Source organism: Diceros bicornis, chromosome 10 (assembly GCF_020826845.1).
Source record: "Diceros bicornis minor isolate mBicDic1 chromosome 10, mDicBic1.mat.cur, whole genome shotgun sequence".
Taxonomy (NCBI): Eukaryota; Metazoa; Chordata; class Mammalia; order Perissodactyla; family Rhinocerotidae; genus Diceros; species Diceros bicornis.
The window spans coordinates 45,096,285-45,116,517 of NC_080749.1; the positions used below are offsets into that span (position 1 = coordinate 45,096,285).

The window sequence follows — 20,233 nt, forward strand, 5'->3', positions numbered from 1 at the left end:
TCAGTGTCATCACAAAACGATAATTAAGATAAACCAATTCTGAGGAGTATCAGTATTTCAAAGATATCTACAGCCTTAATATCATCCATTTTGTTTTTAATAATAATAAAATGACATGACAGGCAGTAGATTGTCTTTCTTTACAAAAACAAATACAAAAAAGGAGGAATGTATGACTATATTAAAGCCTTTAATGCATATCACCCTATTATTGGCTAGAATACAGTCTTCTCCTACTTTATGCCTCCTCTACATCAGGGAGTATTATCATTTTTAAAAATGTACTAGTTTAGTAAAAAAAAAAAAAAAAAAGAACTGTGTTAGTTTGTTTTTCTTTCATTAATAGTGAGTCTAATTTCAATTTGAACTATATTGTAACTTCTATTTCATTTCATCATCTTGGTATTTTACATAATGTTTTGAGTCTTTGAGATTATATTGTCATTGTGACTTGTTCTTTGTTGCACAAAAGGCTTTCTTCTCATCGTCTACCATGCTCTTCTCTCTACTCACATATTCTCCTTTGAAGAGGCATTGAAAATATGTGATTCTGGGCTATAGAATAGAAATTGAGTAAAAATGGTTCCTACAACAAGAGTAGCCATCACATTGAACAGTCAAATGGATATGGATGAAATGGATATTAAAAGGAAAAAGATGGAGACAAAAAAAAAAAAAAGGAGAGAATATAAAGATGTATAACCAGGGAGAGTAGAGAAAAGGGAAAAAAGAAAACAGATTTTTAGGAACAAAATTTTTACGCTTTTTAGCCATTCATTTGCACTGCATGCCAGGAAACTCTGACCTTCTTGATGTCTATTAATTTGCTGCCATACAATTCTATTCTCTTATTTTTTTTAACTACTACTGAAAAGTACTAAAATATCAATAGTAGTATAAGTCAATATAGACTTACTTTATATTGTCTGAAATAAAGTGCAGGGTTAGAGCCGGTTTAGAGTACAGGTCAAGAGTGTGGATGCCAGAGTCACAGTGCCCAGGTAGAGACTTGGGTCTGCTCTTTACTAGCTCTATAACCTCAGACAAGTTATTTAACCTACCTTTGCCTGATTTTCCCACAGGACTGTTGTCAGGATTACAGAGTGAACACATTGGAATGTGCATCAAATAATATGATAAATACTTGACACATATTGGCTGTCAATTATTAGTAAAGCTGAGATTCTTAGTAACATAAGCTATGAATTTAGTGTTATCATTCATGTATTCAGCAGACATTTACGGAGTACATACTATATTCCAGATCCTGTGTGAAGTGCTAGGAAAGTGATATCTTCCTAATGAACCTGCTCCTTTAGCCTCTGGAGGTGGGGCTTAATATAGATACCACATGAGCACAATCTCAAGCGCTCAGCTTCACATCCAGGGAGGCCAAGCCATTGGCTAATAAAAGTGATCTGGGCCAAACCAGTTCCTCTCTGGGAAGTGTAATTAAAATAGTGAAAGACAGAGCCAATTATCCTGGAGTGATGAACTGAAAGGATATATTGATTTGAAGACTGCATTTTGAACCAAATACAAGTGAAAAATGCTAGTAGGGGGGAGAGGGAAAGAGAGAGACAGAAGAAGCAGAGAGAGATGAGAGAAAAAGAAGAGGAGAGAGAGAATGAGAGAAAAGAAAGAGAAGGAGAGAGAGGGGTAGCAGAGGGTGGATTGGGAGAGAGAAGAGAAAGGAGAAGAGAAGACAGAAGCTTGAGACCATGTAGCCTCTGAAAGAGAGAGACGGTACCTCAGTCTAGGACTTAATTCCTCATTTCCTTTTCCATGGGGTATGACTGTACTTCACTTCATAATCTTGGATGACAATGAGATTTACTCTCATATCCTTATAATATCTGCTACTGTTTCACTCTCACTTTTATTTGAGATATCAAGATGTGGTTTTGTTTCTTATTCTTCAAAGAGCTTTAACTAAAGCAATGCACAGCAGATGAACATGAAGTAACTTCCTGCCTTGGGTAGAGTATGGACATGGAACCAACTATTCTACAAGAAGTTTCCCAGATAAACCTTCCAACAACTATTATTTTTTTCTCTCTGTCTCTCCTTGTTCTCAATCTCTGTTGTTGGAGTTAGTACTTGGAGCCCAGTGTCCACTCACCATCTGAGACTCCATACATCTAGGCTGAGTGATTTATCATATAAAGGGGTCCTGGAATCTTTAGGATCATTCTGCTGTTCACTAAACAAGTATCACCCATATAGTACTCTCTTCTAGTGGCATTAAAAGTGGGAGAGTAAATATTGAAGTTGAGGAGTCTAATATGTGTTGAGCATGTCTTATACAAGCTAAGCATTATGCCAAATACTTCACATATACTAACTATATTATCTCATTTCATTCTCCAGCAACCTTGTGAGGTTCATATCATCCTCATTTTATAAAACTGACAGACTTAGTAAAGTGAAGCAAACTTACCAATGGCCTTAAGGCCAGCAGCAGAGCCAAGATTTTAACCAGAGTTAAAATTCATGGCTCTGAGTGAATTCACAACAGGATGCCACAGAGAAGACAGGAGCAGGTACTTTATTTGGTTCCTCATGTGAAACAAGGTAGACTAGTGACATAAATTGAAATTGAGTTGACATTGATTACATTATTATACTGAATATAATGCTAAGTTGAAGCAGATTTTAAATTACAAGTATCATTTTTCTAAGCCTGGTTATTGTTATTTGTTAAAATACAGAAAAGACTGTAACTTTGGCCAATATACCATCCTTTTTTGTATGTGTTAGGTAAATGAATCTTTAAATAGAAACCCGATATACGCACTAAGAAAGATTCGAAATTAACAAAGAGTTCAGCAGTAAGCTTAAATCCACTGCCAATTGCTTAAAAAGATAAACAAAAATATACTAAAGACAGCAATGCACATGTACAGCAAGACTATGAATGCTCAGTGAGCCACCAGAGTACCCATCAAGGTGAAATCATGCTGCACGTTAAATCATGTTTGTATGAGAGGTAAAAGATTAGCAATAAAATAAATACCAATGTCAGTGGTGCAGTAAAACATCAGAATTCAGGACAACTGAAAATACTTGCAGCATAAGAGGATACATGTCAAAAGAGACAGGATAAAAGAAGGTTAAAAATAATATGATTTTGGGGGAGTCAAGATGGCGGCATAGGCAGACTCTGAACTCACCTCCTCCCGTGGACACAGCCAATTTACAACTACTCGTGGAAAAATTACCCCTGAGACAGAACTGAAAACTGGATAAGAGGAACTCCTGCAACAACAGACAATCCTAACTGGGGTAGAAGAGGCAGAGACTCCCTTCCGGAGAGGAAAAACGCCGCCTTCACAAGCCGCCAGCTTCACGGCCACCGGGAGCAGCTCACAGGTACGCAGCCTCCCTGGAGGCGCGGGGTCCTGAGCCGGGGAGCGCCCCCGCTGTGGGCATATTGTGGACCCAGCACAATCGAGACGAGCGGCATAATATCTGACTGTGCCTGCTACTAAAACATTGGGGAGCACCCCCAGAAAACCCGGTTCACAAAGAAACTAAAACTGGCTCTTAAAGGGCCCACGCACAAATTCACCCGTTCCAGAAAGCATCCTAAAATCACCAGAAAGAAAGGTGCACAGTGCTTTGGTGACAAGAGACTCACCTAATAGGCCCTGAGTGCATCTCGGTGAGGGGTGAGACCTCTCCAGGGACTGGGCCATTGGCGGCAGCCATTGTTGTGGCCTGGTGTGAGCGTGCTGACACAGACGCCATTGGAGTTCTCCGTGAGGCCTGCTAGCCCAGGGTCTGCTCAACCCGCTAGAGCACCGATTTAATCCAGCTCAGCCAGGGCAGGCAGCCCACCCTAGAGACTGGCCCCACCCGACAACAAGCCCTCAGGCAACGTGTGGGCCTGCATAGATTGGTGACTGGATTCTCTGCAGCCTGGCAACTGAGCCGACTTGAGCAGGGCAGGGTGTGCACAAGGAGCGGGTGGAGAGTGTGGGGCGGTGGCGGAGTGTGTGGGGCTCCCACCGTGGAGAGACTGGGTTCGCTTGGGGAGGTCGGGGCGCTCACACGGGGCAGGACTGTGTTGACTGTGTGTGTGGACCTGTGGGCAACAGGGCTTGTCAGCTGCAGAAGACTTGTGTTTCTCAAAGACTCACATAGGAGGTTTGCCCCACCTTCCAAAGCCTGAAACAATTGGGTGTTCCTGTGCCTGAGGCCAGCCCCACCCAGCTGCAATCCTCACAGAGCTGACAAGAGACCTAATAGGCTAGAGGCTTGCAGCAATTGTAAGGCCCTGAGCCTAACAACCTGCCACGCTGGGGGCCTACTCACTTAAAAGAAATACAGCAACACAAATGTGGTATTAGAACTTACAGCCAACTGTGCTGGGGTGCCCCACACCTGATAAAGAGACTGAAGGGCCCACAACAACTACAAGCAGCTGAGCATTACAACAGCTGGCCAGGAGCATAACTCAGCCTCCCTGGGAGCCTATAGGGAGAGCTAACAGGCCACAATAGAAGGACATACGTAGCCCACATAGGGGCCACCCCTGGAACATTGAGAACTGAGGGAAGCACACTGGAAGCCTCCTAAGGCATCACTTACATAAGGTCACCTATCCAAGAGCAGGAGACGTAGCTGACCTACCTAATACGTAGACACAAGCACAGGGAAAGAGGCAAAATGAGGAGGCAAAACAATACATTCCAAGTAAGGGAACAGGACAAAACCCCAGAAAAGAAACTAACTGAAACAGAAATGAGCAACCTACCTGACAGAGAGTTCAAACTAAGAGTGTTAAGGATGCTCACTGATCTGGGGAGAAGAATAGATGAACTCAGTGAGAATGTCAACAAAGAAATGGAAGATATAAAAAAGAACCAATCAGAAATGAAGAATACAATACTGGAAATGAAAAATTCATTAGAGGGACTCAAAAGCAGAGTAGAGGATACAGAAGAACGGATCTGTGAGCAGGAAGAAAGACTAGAAGAAATTACCCAAGGTGAACAGGTAAAAGAGAAAAGAATTAAAAAGAGTGAGGACAGTCTAAGGGACCTCTGGGACAACATCAAGCGCACTAACATCCGTGTTATAGGTGTCCCAGAAGGAGAAGAGCGAGACAAGGGGGCAGAGAATCTATTTCAAGAAATAATAGATGAAAACTTCCCTAACTAAGGAAGGAAACAGACATCCAGGTACAGGAAGCACAGAGAGCCCCAAACAAGATAAACCCAAAGAGGCCCACACCAAGACACATCATAATCAAAATGTCCAGAATTAAAGATAAAGAGAGAATCCTAAAAGCCGCAAGAGAATGTCAAGTTACGTACAAAGGAAACCCCATAAGGCTATCAGCTGACTTCTCAGCAGAAACCTTACAGGCTAGAAGAGAATGGCACAATATATTTAAAGTGCTAAAAGGAAAAAACTTACAGCCAAGAATACTCTACCCAGCAAGGTTATCATTCAAAACGGAAGGAGAGATCAAAATTTTCCCAGATAAGCAAAAATTAAAGGAGTTTGTCACCAAGAAACCAGTGCTACAAGAAATGTTAAAGGGACTGATTTAAGGGGAAAAGAGAAGACCACAAATAGGAAAAATTATCTATTTCCATGATTAGAACGTAATGGATACAAATGCACAAAAAAGAGGTTAGATATGATATTAAAAACATAAAAGGAGGGAGGACGGGAGTTAAAGAGTAGAGCTTTCAGACAGAGGTCAAACTAAAGTGACCATCAATTCTGTATAGAAGAAGTAAGGAACAGAGAAGGACTACTAAAACACTGAGAAAAAAAAAAAAGTTAAAAAATGGCAGTAAGTACATACTTATCAATAGCTACTTTAAACGTCAATGGACTAAATGCTCCAATTAAAAGGCATAGGGTGGCTGACTGGATAAAAAAACAAGACCCATATATATGCTGCATACAAGAGACACACTTCAGACCTAAAGACACTCACAAACTGAAAGTGAAGAGATGGAAAAAGATACTCCACGCACATGACAATGAAAAGAAAGCTGGGGTAGCAGTACTCATATCAGACAAAATAGACTTTAAAACAAAAACTGTAAAAAGAGACAAAGAAGGGCATTACATAATGATCAAGGGAACAATCCAACAAGAGGATGTAACACTTGTAAATATCTATGCACCCAATGTAGGTGCACCCAAATATATAAAGCAATTATTAACAGACATAAAAACAGAAATAGACAGTAACACAATAATAGTAGGGGACTTTAACACTCCACTTACACCAACGGATAGATCATCCAAACAGAAGATCAATAAGGAAACATTGGCCTTAAACGACACACTACAACAGATGGACCTAGTAGATATATACAGAGCATTCCATCCTAAAACTGAAGAATACACGTTCTTTTCAAATGCACATGGAACATTTTCCAGGATTGATCACATATTAGGCCACAAAACAAGTCTCCATAAATTTAAGAAGATTGAAATAATACCAAGCATCTTTTCTGACCACAACGGTATGAAACTAGAAATCAACTATAGGAAGAAAATCAGAAAAGCCACAAATACATGGAGACTAAACAAAATGCTACTGAACAATGACTGGGTTAACGAAGAAATCAAAGAAGAAATCAAAAAATACCTGGAGACAAATGAAAATGAAAATACGACATGCCAGAATTTTTGGGATACAGCAAAAGCGGTTCTAAGAGGGAAGTTTATAGCGATACAGGCCTATCTCAACAAACAAGAAAAATCTCAAATAAACAATCTAACAATGCACCTAAAGGAACTGGAAAAAGAAGAACAAACAAAGCCCAAAATCAGTAGAAGAAGGGAAATAATAAAAATCAGAGCAGAAATAAATGAAATAGAGACCAAAAAAACAATAGAAAAAATTAATAAAACCAACTGGTTCTTTGGAAAGATCAACAAAATTGACAAACCTTTAGCTAGACTCACCAAGAAAAAAAGAAAGAAGGCACAAATAAGTAAAATCAGAAATGAAAGAGGAGAGGTTACAACAGACACCTCAGAAATACAAAAGATTATAAGAGAATACTATGAAAAGCTATATGCCAACCAATTCGACAATCTGGAAGAAATGGATAAATTCTTAGAATCATACAACCTTCCAAAACTGGATCAAGAAGAAGTAGAGAATTTGAATAGACCAATCACCAGTAAGGAGATCAAAACAGTAATCAAAAACCTCCCCAAAAATAAAAGTCCAAGACCAGACGGCTTCCCTGGTGAATTCTACCAAACATTCAAAGAAGACTTAATACCTATCCTTCTCAAACTCTTCCAAAAAATTGAGGAGGGAGGGAAGCTCCCTAACTCATTCTACGAAGCTGACATTACCCTGATACCAAAACCAGACAAGGACAACAGAAAAAAAGAAAATTACAGGCCAATATCACTGATGAACATCGATGCGAAAATCCTCAACAAAATACTAGCAAATCGCATACAACAATACGTTAAAAAGATTATACACCATGATCAAGTGGGATTTATTCCAGGTATGCAGGGATGGTTTAACATTTGCAAATCAATCAACGTAATACACCACATTAATAAAATGAAGAACAAAAATCACATGATCATCTCAATAGATGCAGAGAAAGCATTTGACAAGATACAGCATCCATTTATGATAAAAACTCTGAATAAAATGGGTATAGAAGGAAAGTACCTCAACATAATAAAGACCATATATGAGAAACCCACAGCTAATATCATCCTCAATGGTGAAAAACTGAAAGCTATCCCTCTAAGAACAGGAACCAGACAAGGATGCCCACTGTCACCACTCCTATTTAACATAGTATTGGAAGTCCTAGCCAGAGCAATCAGGCAAGAGAAAGAAATAAAAGGGATCCAAATTGGAAAGGAAGAAGTGAAACTGTCACTATTTGCAGATGACATGATTTTATATATAGAAAACCCTAAAGAATCCACCAGAAAACTTTTAGAAGTAATAAACCAATATGGTAAAGTTGCAGGATACAAAATCAACATACAAAAATCAGTTGCATTTCTGTACACTAACAATGAAGTAGCAGAAAGAGAAATTAAGAATACCATCCCATTTACAATTGCAACAAAAAGAATAAAATACCTAGGAATAAACTTAACCAAAGAGGTGAAAGATCTGTACACCGAAAACTATAAAACATTTCTGAAAGAAATTGAAGAAGACACAAAGAAATGGAAAGATATTCCGTGCTCTTGGATTGGAAGAATTAACATAGTTAAGATGTCCATACTTCCTAAAGCCATCTATAGATTCAATGCAATCCCTATCAAAGTTCCAACAACATTTTTCACAGAAATAGAACAAAGAATCCTAAAATTTATATGGAACAACAAAAGACTCCGAATAGCTAAAGGAATCCTGAGAAAAAAGAACAAAGCTGGAGGTATCACACTCCCTGATTTCAAAATATACTACAAAGCTATAGTAACCAAAACAGCATGGTACTGGCACAAAAACAGACACACAGATCAATAGAATAGAATTGAAAGCCCAGAAATAAACGCACACATCTATGGACAGCTAATCTTTGACAAAAAAGCCAAGAACATACAATGGGGAAAAGAAAGTCTCTTCAACAAATGGTGTTGGGAAAACTGGATAGCCACATGCAAAAAAATGAAAGTAGACCCTTACCTTACACCATACACAAAAATTAACTCTAAATGGATTAAAGACTTGAATGTAAGACCTGAAACTATGAAACTTCTAGAAGAAAACATAGGCAGTACGCTCTTCTACATCGGTCTTAGCAACATCTTTTCAAACACCACGTCTGACCGGGCAAGAGAAACAATAGAAAAAATAAACAAATGGGACTACATCAAACTAAAAAGCTTCTGCACAGCAAAGGAAACCATCAACAAAACGAAAAGACAACCTAACAATTGGGAGAAGATATTTGCAAACCATACATCTGATAAGGGCTTAATCTCCAAAATATGTAAAGAACTCATGCATCTCAACAACAAAAAAACTACCAACCCAATTAAAAAATGGGCAAAAGACCTGAACAGACATTTCTCCAAAGAAGATATACAGATGGCCAACAGACACATGAAAAGATGTTCAAAATCACTAACTACCAGGGAAATGCAAATCAAAACTACAATGAGATATCACCTCACGCCCGTCAGAATGGCTATAATTAACAAGACAGGAAACAACATGTGTTGGAGAAGATGTGGAGAGAAGGGAACTCTCATACGCTGCTGGTGGGAGTGCAAACTGGTCCAGCCACTATGGAAAACAGTATGGAGATTCCTCAAAAAATCAAGGATAGAACTACCTTATGATCCAGCTATTCCACTGTTGGGTATTTATCCAAAGAACTTGAAAACACCAATTTGCAAAGGTACATGCACCCCTGTGTTCATTGCAGCGTTATTCACAATAGCCAAGACTTGGAAGCAACCTAAGTGCCCATCAAAGGACGAATGGATAAAGAAGCTGTGGTATATATACACAATGGAATACTACTCAGCCATAAGAAACGATGAAATCCAGTCATTTGTGACAACATGGATGGACATTGAGGGTATAATGCAAAGTGAAATAAGTCAGAGGGAGAAGGTCAAATACCGTATGATTTCCTTCATTAAGTAGTAGATAATAACAACAATAAACAAACACATAGGGACAGAGATTGGATTGGTGGTTACCAGAGGGGAAGGGGGGAGGGAGGAGGGTGAAAGGGATAATTCGGTACATGTGTGTAGTGATGGGTTGTAATTAGTATTTTGGTGGTGAACATGATGTAAATTATGCAGAAATAGAAGTACAATGATGTACACCTGAAACTTTTGCAATGTTATAAACCAATGTTACTGCAATAAACAAAAAATTAAAAAAAATAATAATAAGATTTTGAGGGAAACTTGATATCAAAATGGATTGGGATAAACACTGCATTCCTTCGCTTCAGAATAACCTGGGGGCGTTTAGCCTTCTACTCTTCTACTCACATATGTCTAATTATAAGGAAGAGTTCTAAGAACAAACTGATGTTATAGGTAAATATTTATTCCCTACTCTTAATGTTTCCAGGTGGAGAAACTTTTGCTACATTGAAACCCTTGGCCTTTCACCCCTCTCTTTAAGTGGCAATGCTCAAGTTCAATTTAATAAGAAGTATTATAAGGTCCATTTACTTGCATCTAAGCTAAACTAGGCACACCTAGTTTTCATCAGTAATAAAATTGACCCAGCTATTAGACTCTTGCATCTAATTCTCAATTAGTTTCTAAATCAAGTAGAGAAGAAAAGGCTTTCCTTTTTACTTCCTAAAAATTTGATAGCTAAAACTGATTATATGTGGTGGGGGGTGGGGGCTGGGGAAGCTCTGTGTCTGTACAATATTTCCCAAGTCTTTAAACTGTAATTATGACCATTCGCGTATGCACAAGACCTCTTCATTGACATTTACATAAAAAAGAGTTCTTTTGCTTTATTTAACTTTGATTTTGTCATTTGATTGGTGGATAATATATAAAAACCATATAGAATGATCTGTAAGGATTAGAATGGCAAAGAGAGGAAAAATTTGCCTAGAGGAATTCTTGGGTGACTAGGTAGGTAACTATGTGAATCTAATTATGTCCTGGGATAGCTATCGAAAGGCAAATAGTGAAGTTGAAGCACTTATTAAAAATAAAAATAAATGTGAAATTGGAATACTAATTTTTCAGAAGAGAATAATCTGATCACATCATATAATTCTATTAAAATGATACCAATTACAATAAATAATTTTGTAATGCTAATGAATCATTTTAATTTATTCTTCAGTGCCAAGGAAATTGACGTTATGCTAGAAAGCTTCCTACCTGAGCTTGTACATGAGGAATTGTCTGTCTATTGAGGAAATATAAAAAACGATGATTGAATAAGAAGAAGAAATAGGCCAAAGTCAAACTAAAGGTTCACTTTTGACAAAAATGAAAATTAAATCTACTTTAATGTAATATAATACTTGTAATGATGGCCTAATTTCTATGGTATTTTGAAATATAACAACTTTATGGACAATAATAACAATAGCTTATTATCATTACAATTACCTAGTATGTCCCAAGCACAATGCTAAGTACATGGCGTCTCATTTTGACCTCACCAAAACCCTGGAAGGCAGACAACATTATTATTATTTTACATATAAGGAAACAGGCTGGGAAAGTTTATTTTCCCAATGTTACACGTGCACAATTGGGAGAGCTAGGACTCAAACCCAGGTCTCTTGGGTCTGAATTCTATGTTCTTTTCACCATGCTACATTTATTGCATTACACATTTCTAAAATATAATTCTGCATCTTCCCCTGTACTGTTTTCCTTTCTTAACTTGCCTGTTTCCGCATTCATTCACCCAGGCTCTTTAGGTCAGCCCTCAATGTTCTCCAACTCCCACATTCCATCAGCTCCCAAGTCCACATCTATCCTTTTCTGCCCATTCCCACCTTGGTGAGGTTCTCGAAACTTCTTTCCTGAAATAGTACCATATTTTCCTACAAATTCATCCTACATCAATAATCGCATTAATCTTGTTCATACATAAACCATTTTATATGTTCCACATAACCCATTTCATTTTTCAAACAACTTTCAACGACTCTACTTTTTCCCTATGGGATTAGGGTAAGTAAACTTTTTCTATAAACAGCCAGAAAGGAAATATTTTAGGGTATGTGGGCCGTGCAATCTCTGTTTCAATCACTCAACTCCATCAATGTAGTGCAAAAGCAGCCATCGACAGTGTGTCAATGGATGACTGTGGCCATGTTCCAATAAAACTTTACTTAGAAAAACAGACAGTAGGCTGGATTTGGTTCACAGACTATAGTTTATCAACCGCCGATACAGGATAAAATAAAAATAAGAACTTTCTCTTGTTCTTCAGGGCCTTTTATAGTTTTATTTCTATCTCAAATATTATTTGTTAATGAAACATTTAATCTAGAAAGTCAAATAGCTCATTGCCCCTACTCCATAGCCTTTCTTTCAGAGTCAAATTTCATGAAAGTATTATGTACATAAAACATTCACTTCCTTTCTGTCCTAATCTCCACCTTTCTAAACTGCATCCTGCAATCCTGCTTCTTTCTCCACCACTCATGTTGGAGATACTTAGAGTTTTGTAGTTAAACAGAACTGGGTTCATATACCAGCTTATTAGCTGCTTGACCTTGAGCAATATATTTAACTTCTCTGATTCTAGGTCCTTTCATCTGCATTGTGAATATAGTAATATTATTGCTGTTGTGAAGATTGAAATAAACAGTTACATAAAATGTAATTTAACCCAGCTACGTATACATTGCAAGTGATAATAAATGTTAGTTCTCTCTCTTCTTTCCTCTCACTAAAGTCATCAATTAACAAATCTAATTGATAACTTATGGGCTTTTTTTAACTTGATTTTTCCGATTTGACAGTGTTGACCACTCTTTCTTTGAACTCTTTCTTCTCTCAGCTTGGACAGCAAGACCAAACTCCTTTACCTTCTATCACTCTGGCTGCTCTTTCTCAGTCCTCTTGGCCAGCTCTCTTTTCTCTGCTCACCCCTATATATCTTTCTGCCCAAAGTGGACTTTCTCTTGATTTTCTTAGGCCTGGCTCCTTCTTGGCAGATGGATCTCAACCGTCATCTCCCTGAGAGGCTTCTGTGATCACCTAATCCAAGTGAACCCTACAATTACTCTCTCACATCCACCTCTTTCAACTCTCTGCATAACCTTTGTCATTATCTGATATTTCTTCCGGTTTTTATTATGTTTCTTTTTTTATTATCTCCCTCCACTAACATGTAAACCTCAACCATCCATTCACCACCATTTCTGCAGCACTTAGAACAGTATGTGGCACACAGCATGTGCTCAGTAGCATTTATGTAATTGGATTGTATGGACATCTTGATCATCCCTGGGGTTCTGCCCTTTGCCCACGTCTCCTCTCACTATACAAGATCTCCCTGAACAAAATCACCCACTGCCAGAACACTAAGTACAAAAACTATTCCAGTCATGGGCCGGTCTTTTTTTTTCCCAGACGGCTAACTTCTTCCATGCCTCTCCTCTTTTCTCCCTCGACTTTAACTGCTGCCATAGTTATTGTTCTAAATTGTAAATCTGAACTCCTAACATCTTGGATTCAAACACTTCAGTGGTTCCTCACTGCTTACAGAACAGAACTCAGGCTCCTTAGTTTGTCAGATAAGTTCTGTGCCTTGCCTAGATTTCCAGTATTATTTCTTACAACTTCTCCAAGTAATAACAGTTCAATAAACTTTGATTGAGTTCCTAGTGTGAATACGAAGACTGGAAAGACAGAGACCCTCTCTTCCCACAAAAGGAGGCTTTGCAGAAAAAAATATCTAAAGACCCACTAATCAAAGGAGAAGAGAATTGCTCTTTATTGGGAGCCAATTTGTTTCCTAGAACTGATCTCAGTGCTCTATACGTACAATTTTTCATTCAATCTTTATTGCAATGAGATTATTATTATGTTATTTATCTGATGAGGAAACTGATATGTAAGTTCCTTAATGTCAAAGATTCTTATCTGTTTTATTCACTCCTGTTTGCCCAGCACCTTAAACTACAGTGGGCACATGGGAGATTCTCCATAAATATTTTTAAAATAAATGGACAATTAGAGAAGCTAATTAATTAGATCAGCATTACCTGATCAACAAGCAACATGCTGAGATACCAGTTAGGTCTAACTCCAAATTCTTTACTTTTTCATCATTATATACCATGAAGATGGGGACTGTGTATATTTTTTCATTATCTTGTTATCAGTGCATGCACAGAACTTGACACTGGGCAGATAACCAGGAAATATTCTTAGATAAATAATCTCACAAGGTTCTTCCCTACATGGAATAAATATCAAAAATATATTTTATGGGGGCCGGCCCGGTGGCATAGTGGTTAAGTTTGTGTGCTCCTCTTCGGCAGCTCGGGTTTCGCAGGTTTGGATCCCGGGCATGGACCTACACACTACTTATCAAGCCATGCTGTGGCAGGCATCCCACATATGAAGTAGAGGAAGATGGGCATGGGTGTTAGCCCAGGGTCAATCTTCCTCAACAAAAAGAGGAGGATTGGCAACAGATGTTAGCTTATGGCTAATCTTCCTCACCAAAAATGAAAGTATATATATGTATTTTATAACATGATCTAAAATACTTCTTTCAAAATTATTAAATCATGTAAATGGAGTTGATGGAGAATATATGGGTAAAATTCACATTTACCTCATTGTAAAACTGATATTTTAGATATTCACTTTTCAGACTAATACATGCACTATCAAACATCACTGCCTAACATGATATTCTGAAATAGGTATGACCCATGTGTCCACTATAGTAAACTTATCCATTGAGTTATGTGCATTTACTACTCAGTCAATTATTGACTCATTGAACCTGACATCTTATAGGACAGAAGTGAAATATATTTTTCTTTTTCTGGAGGGTATAGCTTCCTGGGTCATTCAATCCAAATTTTAGTACAACTCAAAAACTCTGTTGCCATCTTCATTAATTATATCAACTCTGTTTTAGTATATGATTCACTTTGTTTCATTTTGCTGACAAAATTTGTGGAGAAAAATACTTTTTTCAAAAGCCATAATATGAATGTTAATGTTAAGGAAAACAATAGCTTTTAAGCAAGCTTTAACTAATAGTTTTATATACACACACATAATGTAATTGTTTTTCCTAAGAAGCACTATCACTGTAAGAACTGAGTTGTTACATGTGTATTTCTTGCTATAATAAATTTTGAATGGTTGCTCATACACTGCTTTCCACTTCTTAATCCAAAAGCCATTTCATTTTGACCCTCCCTCTACTAACCCATTAACGCATAGTAACCCGTACTAACCCATAGCATCCAAACTGTCTTGAGTTGATAATGCCACCTGGTGGCAGAAAACTGTCTGAACCAACCATGTTCCCCCACCATCTCTTCTTCCTTCTCAGAGAAATTCTGCACAGTCCAGTCTCACTGTTTTCCTCTTTCCTTCCTTTCTACATCTTAATTAATTGCACCATAAACAATCTCTTTCTCAATGTACTTGTACATTGTTCTAAACCCTCTTCCTCTTCCCTTCTCCATTGCCTCCATTTCCTCAAGGTGTATGTCTATTTTTTCCTTCCTTCTATTGCAATTTTGAGTTTAAACAAAACCTTCTGATGTATGGTTGATTAGCACATCAAGAGTGCTAGTGGTATAAATGTATCCAAGGAGCTGCAAAATACAAAGTTAAACTATGTGTTTATGAATTCATTTTGATAAAGAACAGCAAAAATGTCTCCCTATCTCACTTCCTTGTTTCCAGAAAAGTAATTTCTTTCCTTAGAGATAATAACAGTAGTCCTCCACAGACATATACACAGAAATATTATTTTCCTCCACAAAAATCAGCTTATTATTCAGACCTTTCTGTGCCTTGTTCTATTTCCACAAAAACATATCTTAGTGATGTTTTCATATAAATACACAAAGAGCTGTCTCCTCCTTTTTAAGGGCTGCATAGTATTTCACTGTATAGTTGTGCCTTATTTATGTAACAAGTTCTCCATGGAAAGATTTTTAGTTTTTTTCCTAATCTTTTGCTACCACAAAAAACTATGCATTGTACCAGTGCTAGGGCAGCTGTACAATGAACACCTAGAAATAGAATCACTGAGTCCTAACAGTAAGGGCAGAAAATATTAACACTTTGAGATGGAATAAAGATAAAAACTAGTACCCTAAGTTCTGTGACAATGTCCAAACACAACTTTCAGACTCTGAAAAACCACATTTATCTACACTCTTATACTAATTCAACTAACTTTTTCTCAAGCATGGGGACACATGGTCTCTATTTCTAACCTTATGTCTGTGTAAAAGGTTTTGGAGTTCCAAACAATTGACATACAACTTTTGGGACAGAATATATTTGTAAGGATGGGATTTCCTGCAGAAGATATTATTTCAACTAATTATTAACTAAAAACCTTACAGTTACAAAATTTAAAAAGTGTACTGCCTCGATTTCATATGATTTGATTCCTTTTCAAAAGAAATAGCTGTTAGAATACCTATTAGTCATGTATAATGACTGTAATAAACTGGTATTATGATGTTATATATTTCTTTACCATCATTGTTTAATTAATTTAAGAGATAATTCATTAGAGAGTATATCATATGTTCATATATCCAAACGTGCCCATTATACACATAATCTGTGTATTATAGACTCAGAATTTTATAGCTGGAAAGGAAGTTAAAGATACTCTAGTTTAATATTCTCATTTTATACCTGAGGATACAGAGAGATGAAGTATTATATACAAGGTATATCTTCACATTTATAAATTTATTAATAATTTATAATAACTAAATTATTTATGAATAATATTGACAGTAGCACGGATGTAATATGTGCTATGTCTTCGGCATTGTGCTAAATGCTTTATGTCTATTACTCATCTAATCCTCATAAAGATAGGATCAATTATTATCTATCATTATTTAAACAGAGGAGGCTTAGGAAAATAAAAAAATTTTACAATGTTAGGCTGCAGTAAGAGGTAAGGCAAGAGACTGAATTGGAGTTGTTTATTAATATTAATTCACATATTTATTGTCTCTATATTTATTAAGTAAATCCATACATTTATTAACTCTCAACATTATTTATGCACACTCTCATGACATAGGAGAATGGAAACAGCTAAATGTGGCAGAAGAGAATGAGGAAGATAAAAACTGGATTGAAAGTGACAAAAAAGAAGGAAAAGAGTAGTGAAGAAAAGAGAGCTGTGGTGCAATAGATGTTTTAAGAGCTAGCTATATATGTTTTTTAAAAGCACTTTTTGAGCATGGGGTCCTTAAATATTAGTGGCTACACAGTCAAATTTAAGAAATCAACAGGCAAATCTAGACACTTGGTCTTGAACTGTCCTTCCCTTAAGTTTCTAATCTCAAGTCTTTAAGATTTCATGCGGATCAGTTAGAAAAGTGAGCAAACCAGGGCTTCAAGAGGAGAGCAAATTCTTACTATTGCTGGGAAAATTTCCTTTTGTGACTGCCTGTATAAGAACCCTGCAAAGGTAGAAATTTAGATAGCTAGGTAAATTGAACAAATATTCCTTATATGGGAAGTTTCATCAGTGAGATGAAAGTCAGAATGAAAAACTAACTGGAATTTAGATTTTTCTATTGTTATTAATTTTGAAATATGGCACTTAAAATTACTCCTTGCATTCATAACACAAAACCCATGCACAATCCTTATGGAAAGACCACAAAATTTTGTGACTCTGATCATTTCATTGAATATATTTAACAAATACTTGTGGGGTTACTACTGGCTTACTCGTTCATCATGTGCCAGGCACAGCAATAAACAAAAGTGACAAAAATTCCTGCCCTCATGGAGCTTACATTTCAGTGTGGGAGAAAAGATAGCACACAAAACACATGTGGAGTATATATAGTCTATTAGGTGATGAAAAAGACAATGGAGAAAAATAAATCAGAAAAGATAAATAGGGAGTCAGGGGTACAGTTTTAAATAAATGAGTCATGAAAGGCTTTTCTGAGAAGTTGATATTTGAAGAAAGACTAGAAAAAGGTGATGGAATAATTTATGTGGATATTTTGGAGAAAAGCATTCTGGGAACAGCAAATGCAGAGGCACGAAGGCAGGAGCACGTCTGACATTTCCAAGGAAACATGAGGGGACAGGGTGGCTGGAGCTGAGGGAAGAGGAGAGAAAAGCCTGGGAGATAAGATCAGAGAGGACATGAGGAATCCAATTTTCAAAACCTCTTAGGTCATCGTAAGGGCTTTGGCTTTACCATTGAGGAAAAATCAGAAAGCCTCTGGAGAGGTTTAGCGAAGAAAACACCCAAGTAGTAAGAAAAGCAATGATTCCAAGTGTGTTTCTCTTGCATTTTTCTGAGCATGGAACCCAGTCAGCCTCAAACGGAGACTGAATGACCCTCACCAAGGCCAGCAAAGGAACGGGCATCCACATACGAGCATGTGATGGCTTGTATCTGGGTAAGCTGGAAACTATGTTTCCCAAACCCTCTTCCTTCTATGATTGTCAACTATAGGTGACCAAAAGGGGAGCGTGTGTGAGATTTGGGAGGTGAAATTGGAGGAGTCCGGTAGTCACTCCTCCATGAGAGGCATCATGGCCAGATGCTGTGATAGACAGGTGCAGAGGTACCTGGCGGGTTCCAGCCCATCCTAACTTTCCCCCACTCTGCATCTAGCATCTTCCTGGCTGCTGATCTTGTTACCCCACAGTGGCCAGGGCCACCACCAGGTGCTCCACTATGGAACCACAGAGGTGGTAACTTATCAAAGGCAACAGCTGCCTGCAGACTCCCACACAAGCTTCCCCTTGGCAGTCCAACCTGGTAGCTGGAAGTGTGTGGTTTCTTAGACTGATTGCTTCTCTGATGCTCCAACTATTATTTCTGACCTTCACTTCCACAGCTCCTTTCACAACTGTGTAAGTTCTAATTTCTATAATAAATTCCTTACCCTATAATATTCATTAGCAACTCTGCTCCCCTACCTGGACTTGCCTGATCCAGTCCATTTACAGAAAGCTGGCCATTTGCTTTAACATTTGATAAACTTAGCAAATATTGGCAAGTTTTGGGAAATTGTAAAATAAAGTTAAGTCCCTTGCAGGACGTGTTTGGCTCAGGCCAACAATGTTTTGAGATGTTTTCAGCAAGGCTTTTCTGTAGCAGACGGAATGTGGTTTTATAGCCTGATCCAAGGTTTAAGAATAATATTTAATCCCAACTTCTGCTTCCTAATGCTGTCAATTTGGAAAATGAGAGCAGATGTTGACAGATATGTATTTGCCAGTCTGATGCCCCAGCAAACACTCTGAAGGAAAGACAACGTGAGACTAGATTAAATAAATATCCTCTTTTAAATTTATTTTACCAATCCTTTTAGCTGTATCCCCTAAAGGTGACATCTCTAAGATGATGAATACAAAAGAGTGTTGTCATTAAAACTCAGCAAAGTTTCTCTACTTTAATACCACAACCTTGAACATAAGATACCCACATTAAAGAGAATCTTTCTGCATGTTTCAGTTTGAAATGTAAATGAATGTCTGATTTTTTTATCAGTGGTTCCAGACTTCAGAGTTACTCCTTTCTAAATGTATTGAGTGCATTCTAGTTGCAGCTCAAAGAGGTAATAACTGGTGTGTTGGAGTAAAAGATACGCAGATATCCTCTGGAAAAAAACAAGTTTTGAGAGATTCTCTTGATTTTTATTCAAGCAAAACTTCCATTTAATCTGAATTTATGTTGTTTCTACAATCCAGTATTTGGATTTTGCGAAATGCAGACTGCCTGTAGAAGAGCAGTGGAAGTCTTCAGCAAATTAAAGATTAAAATATAAAAGATTTACGGTCTTCAATACTATAGATCCAAAGTCAACAACAATTTATTGAGCTAATATATATTAGAGATTCTCTATCACATTGTTTTATTTAATCCTCCTCACCATCCTGTGGGCTGATTTTACAGAATATGGAGGCTCTGAGAGATTAAAGAATTTTTCCGTGTTCTTAGCTCCAGTGAATAGCAGATTTATTGTGTGGACCCTGGAATATTGACTACTGACTAGTGTTCCTTCCTTCAATCTCTGTAATGTTAGTATGGAAATAATAATACTGGTCCCAATATTTTATTTATTTCTCATTTAACTCTTACCAGAGATATGTTAATTCTCTTATCATCAATTATATAGCTACTGACATGAGCACTGAAGAATTACTTCTATTTGAGTGGTTTTGTGTTAAATTTTATTTATATTTCTTCCTAATTCTGTCAAGTAGTGGAAAGAGCTTAAGCCAGAAGACTCCAGATCCACCCCTTGGAAACTTGGCAACATTGGGCAAATGACTCTCTAAGCTTCATTGTCCTCATCCACAAAAATAGCAGGCAGATCGCCTTACCCCTAGGATTACAGTGAGGGTCAAATGCAGTCAGATAGTCAACAAACGTTAAATTCCCTTCATCTCCTAAAGATCTCAGAAGACAGCACTAGTTGGCATACATTATTGTTTTGGAAAATTTCAGCAAACACTTAAGGGAAAAAGGAATCTTTGACAAAATTATCCCATGTTATCCACAGTAATATTTCAGAAGCTTTTAATTTGGAATAAA

General features: G+C 37.4%; 1 protein-coding gene across 10 annotated transcripts in view; it reads right to left on the reverse strand.

Moving 5' to 3' along the window:
* The window catches only part of KCNH7 (potassium voltage-gated channel subfamily H member 7), a 781,612-nt gene that overhangs the window by 406,839 nt on the left and 354,540 nt on the right, over positions 1 to 20,233 (reverse strand). For 2 of the 10 annotated variants that reach the window (XM_058549117.1, XM_058549115.1), the window contains exons 1-2: positions 3,641 to 3,692; positions 2,441 to 2,579 (exon numbers count right to left, since the gene is read on the reverse strand). The exons of 7 other annotated variants lie outside the window; for them this stretch is intronic. Coding sequence is in view for 1 of the 3 variants with exons in the window: in XM_058549111.1 (XP_058405094.1) it covers positions 3,641 to 3,698 (58 nt within the window). In the remaining 2 variants the exon portion in view is untranslated. Of the gene's footprint in view, positions 1 to 2,440; positions 2,580 to 3,640; positions 4,028 to 20,233 lie in introns of those variants that run through there. One more of the 10 variants, XM_058549111.1, reaches the window with a different exon arrangement.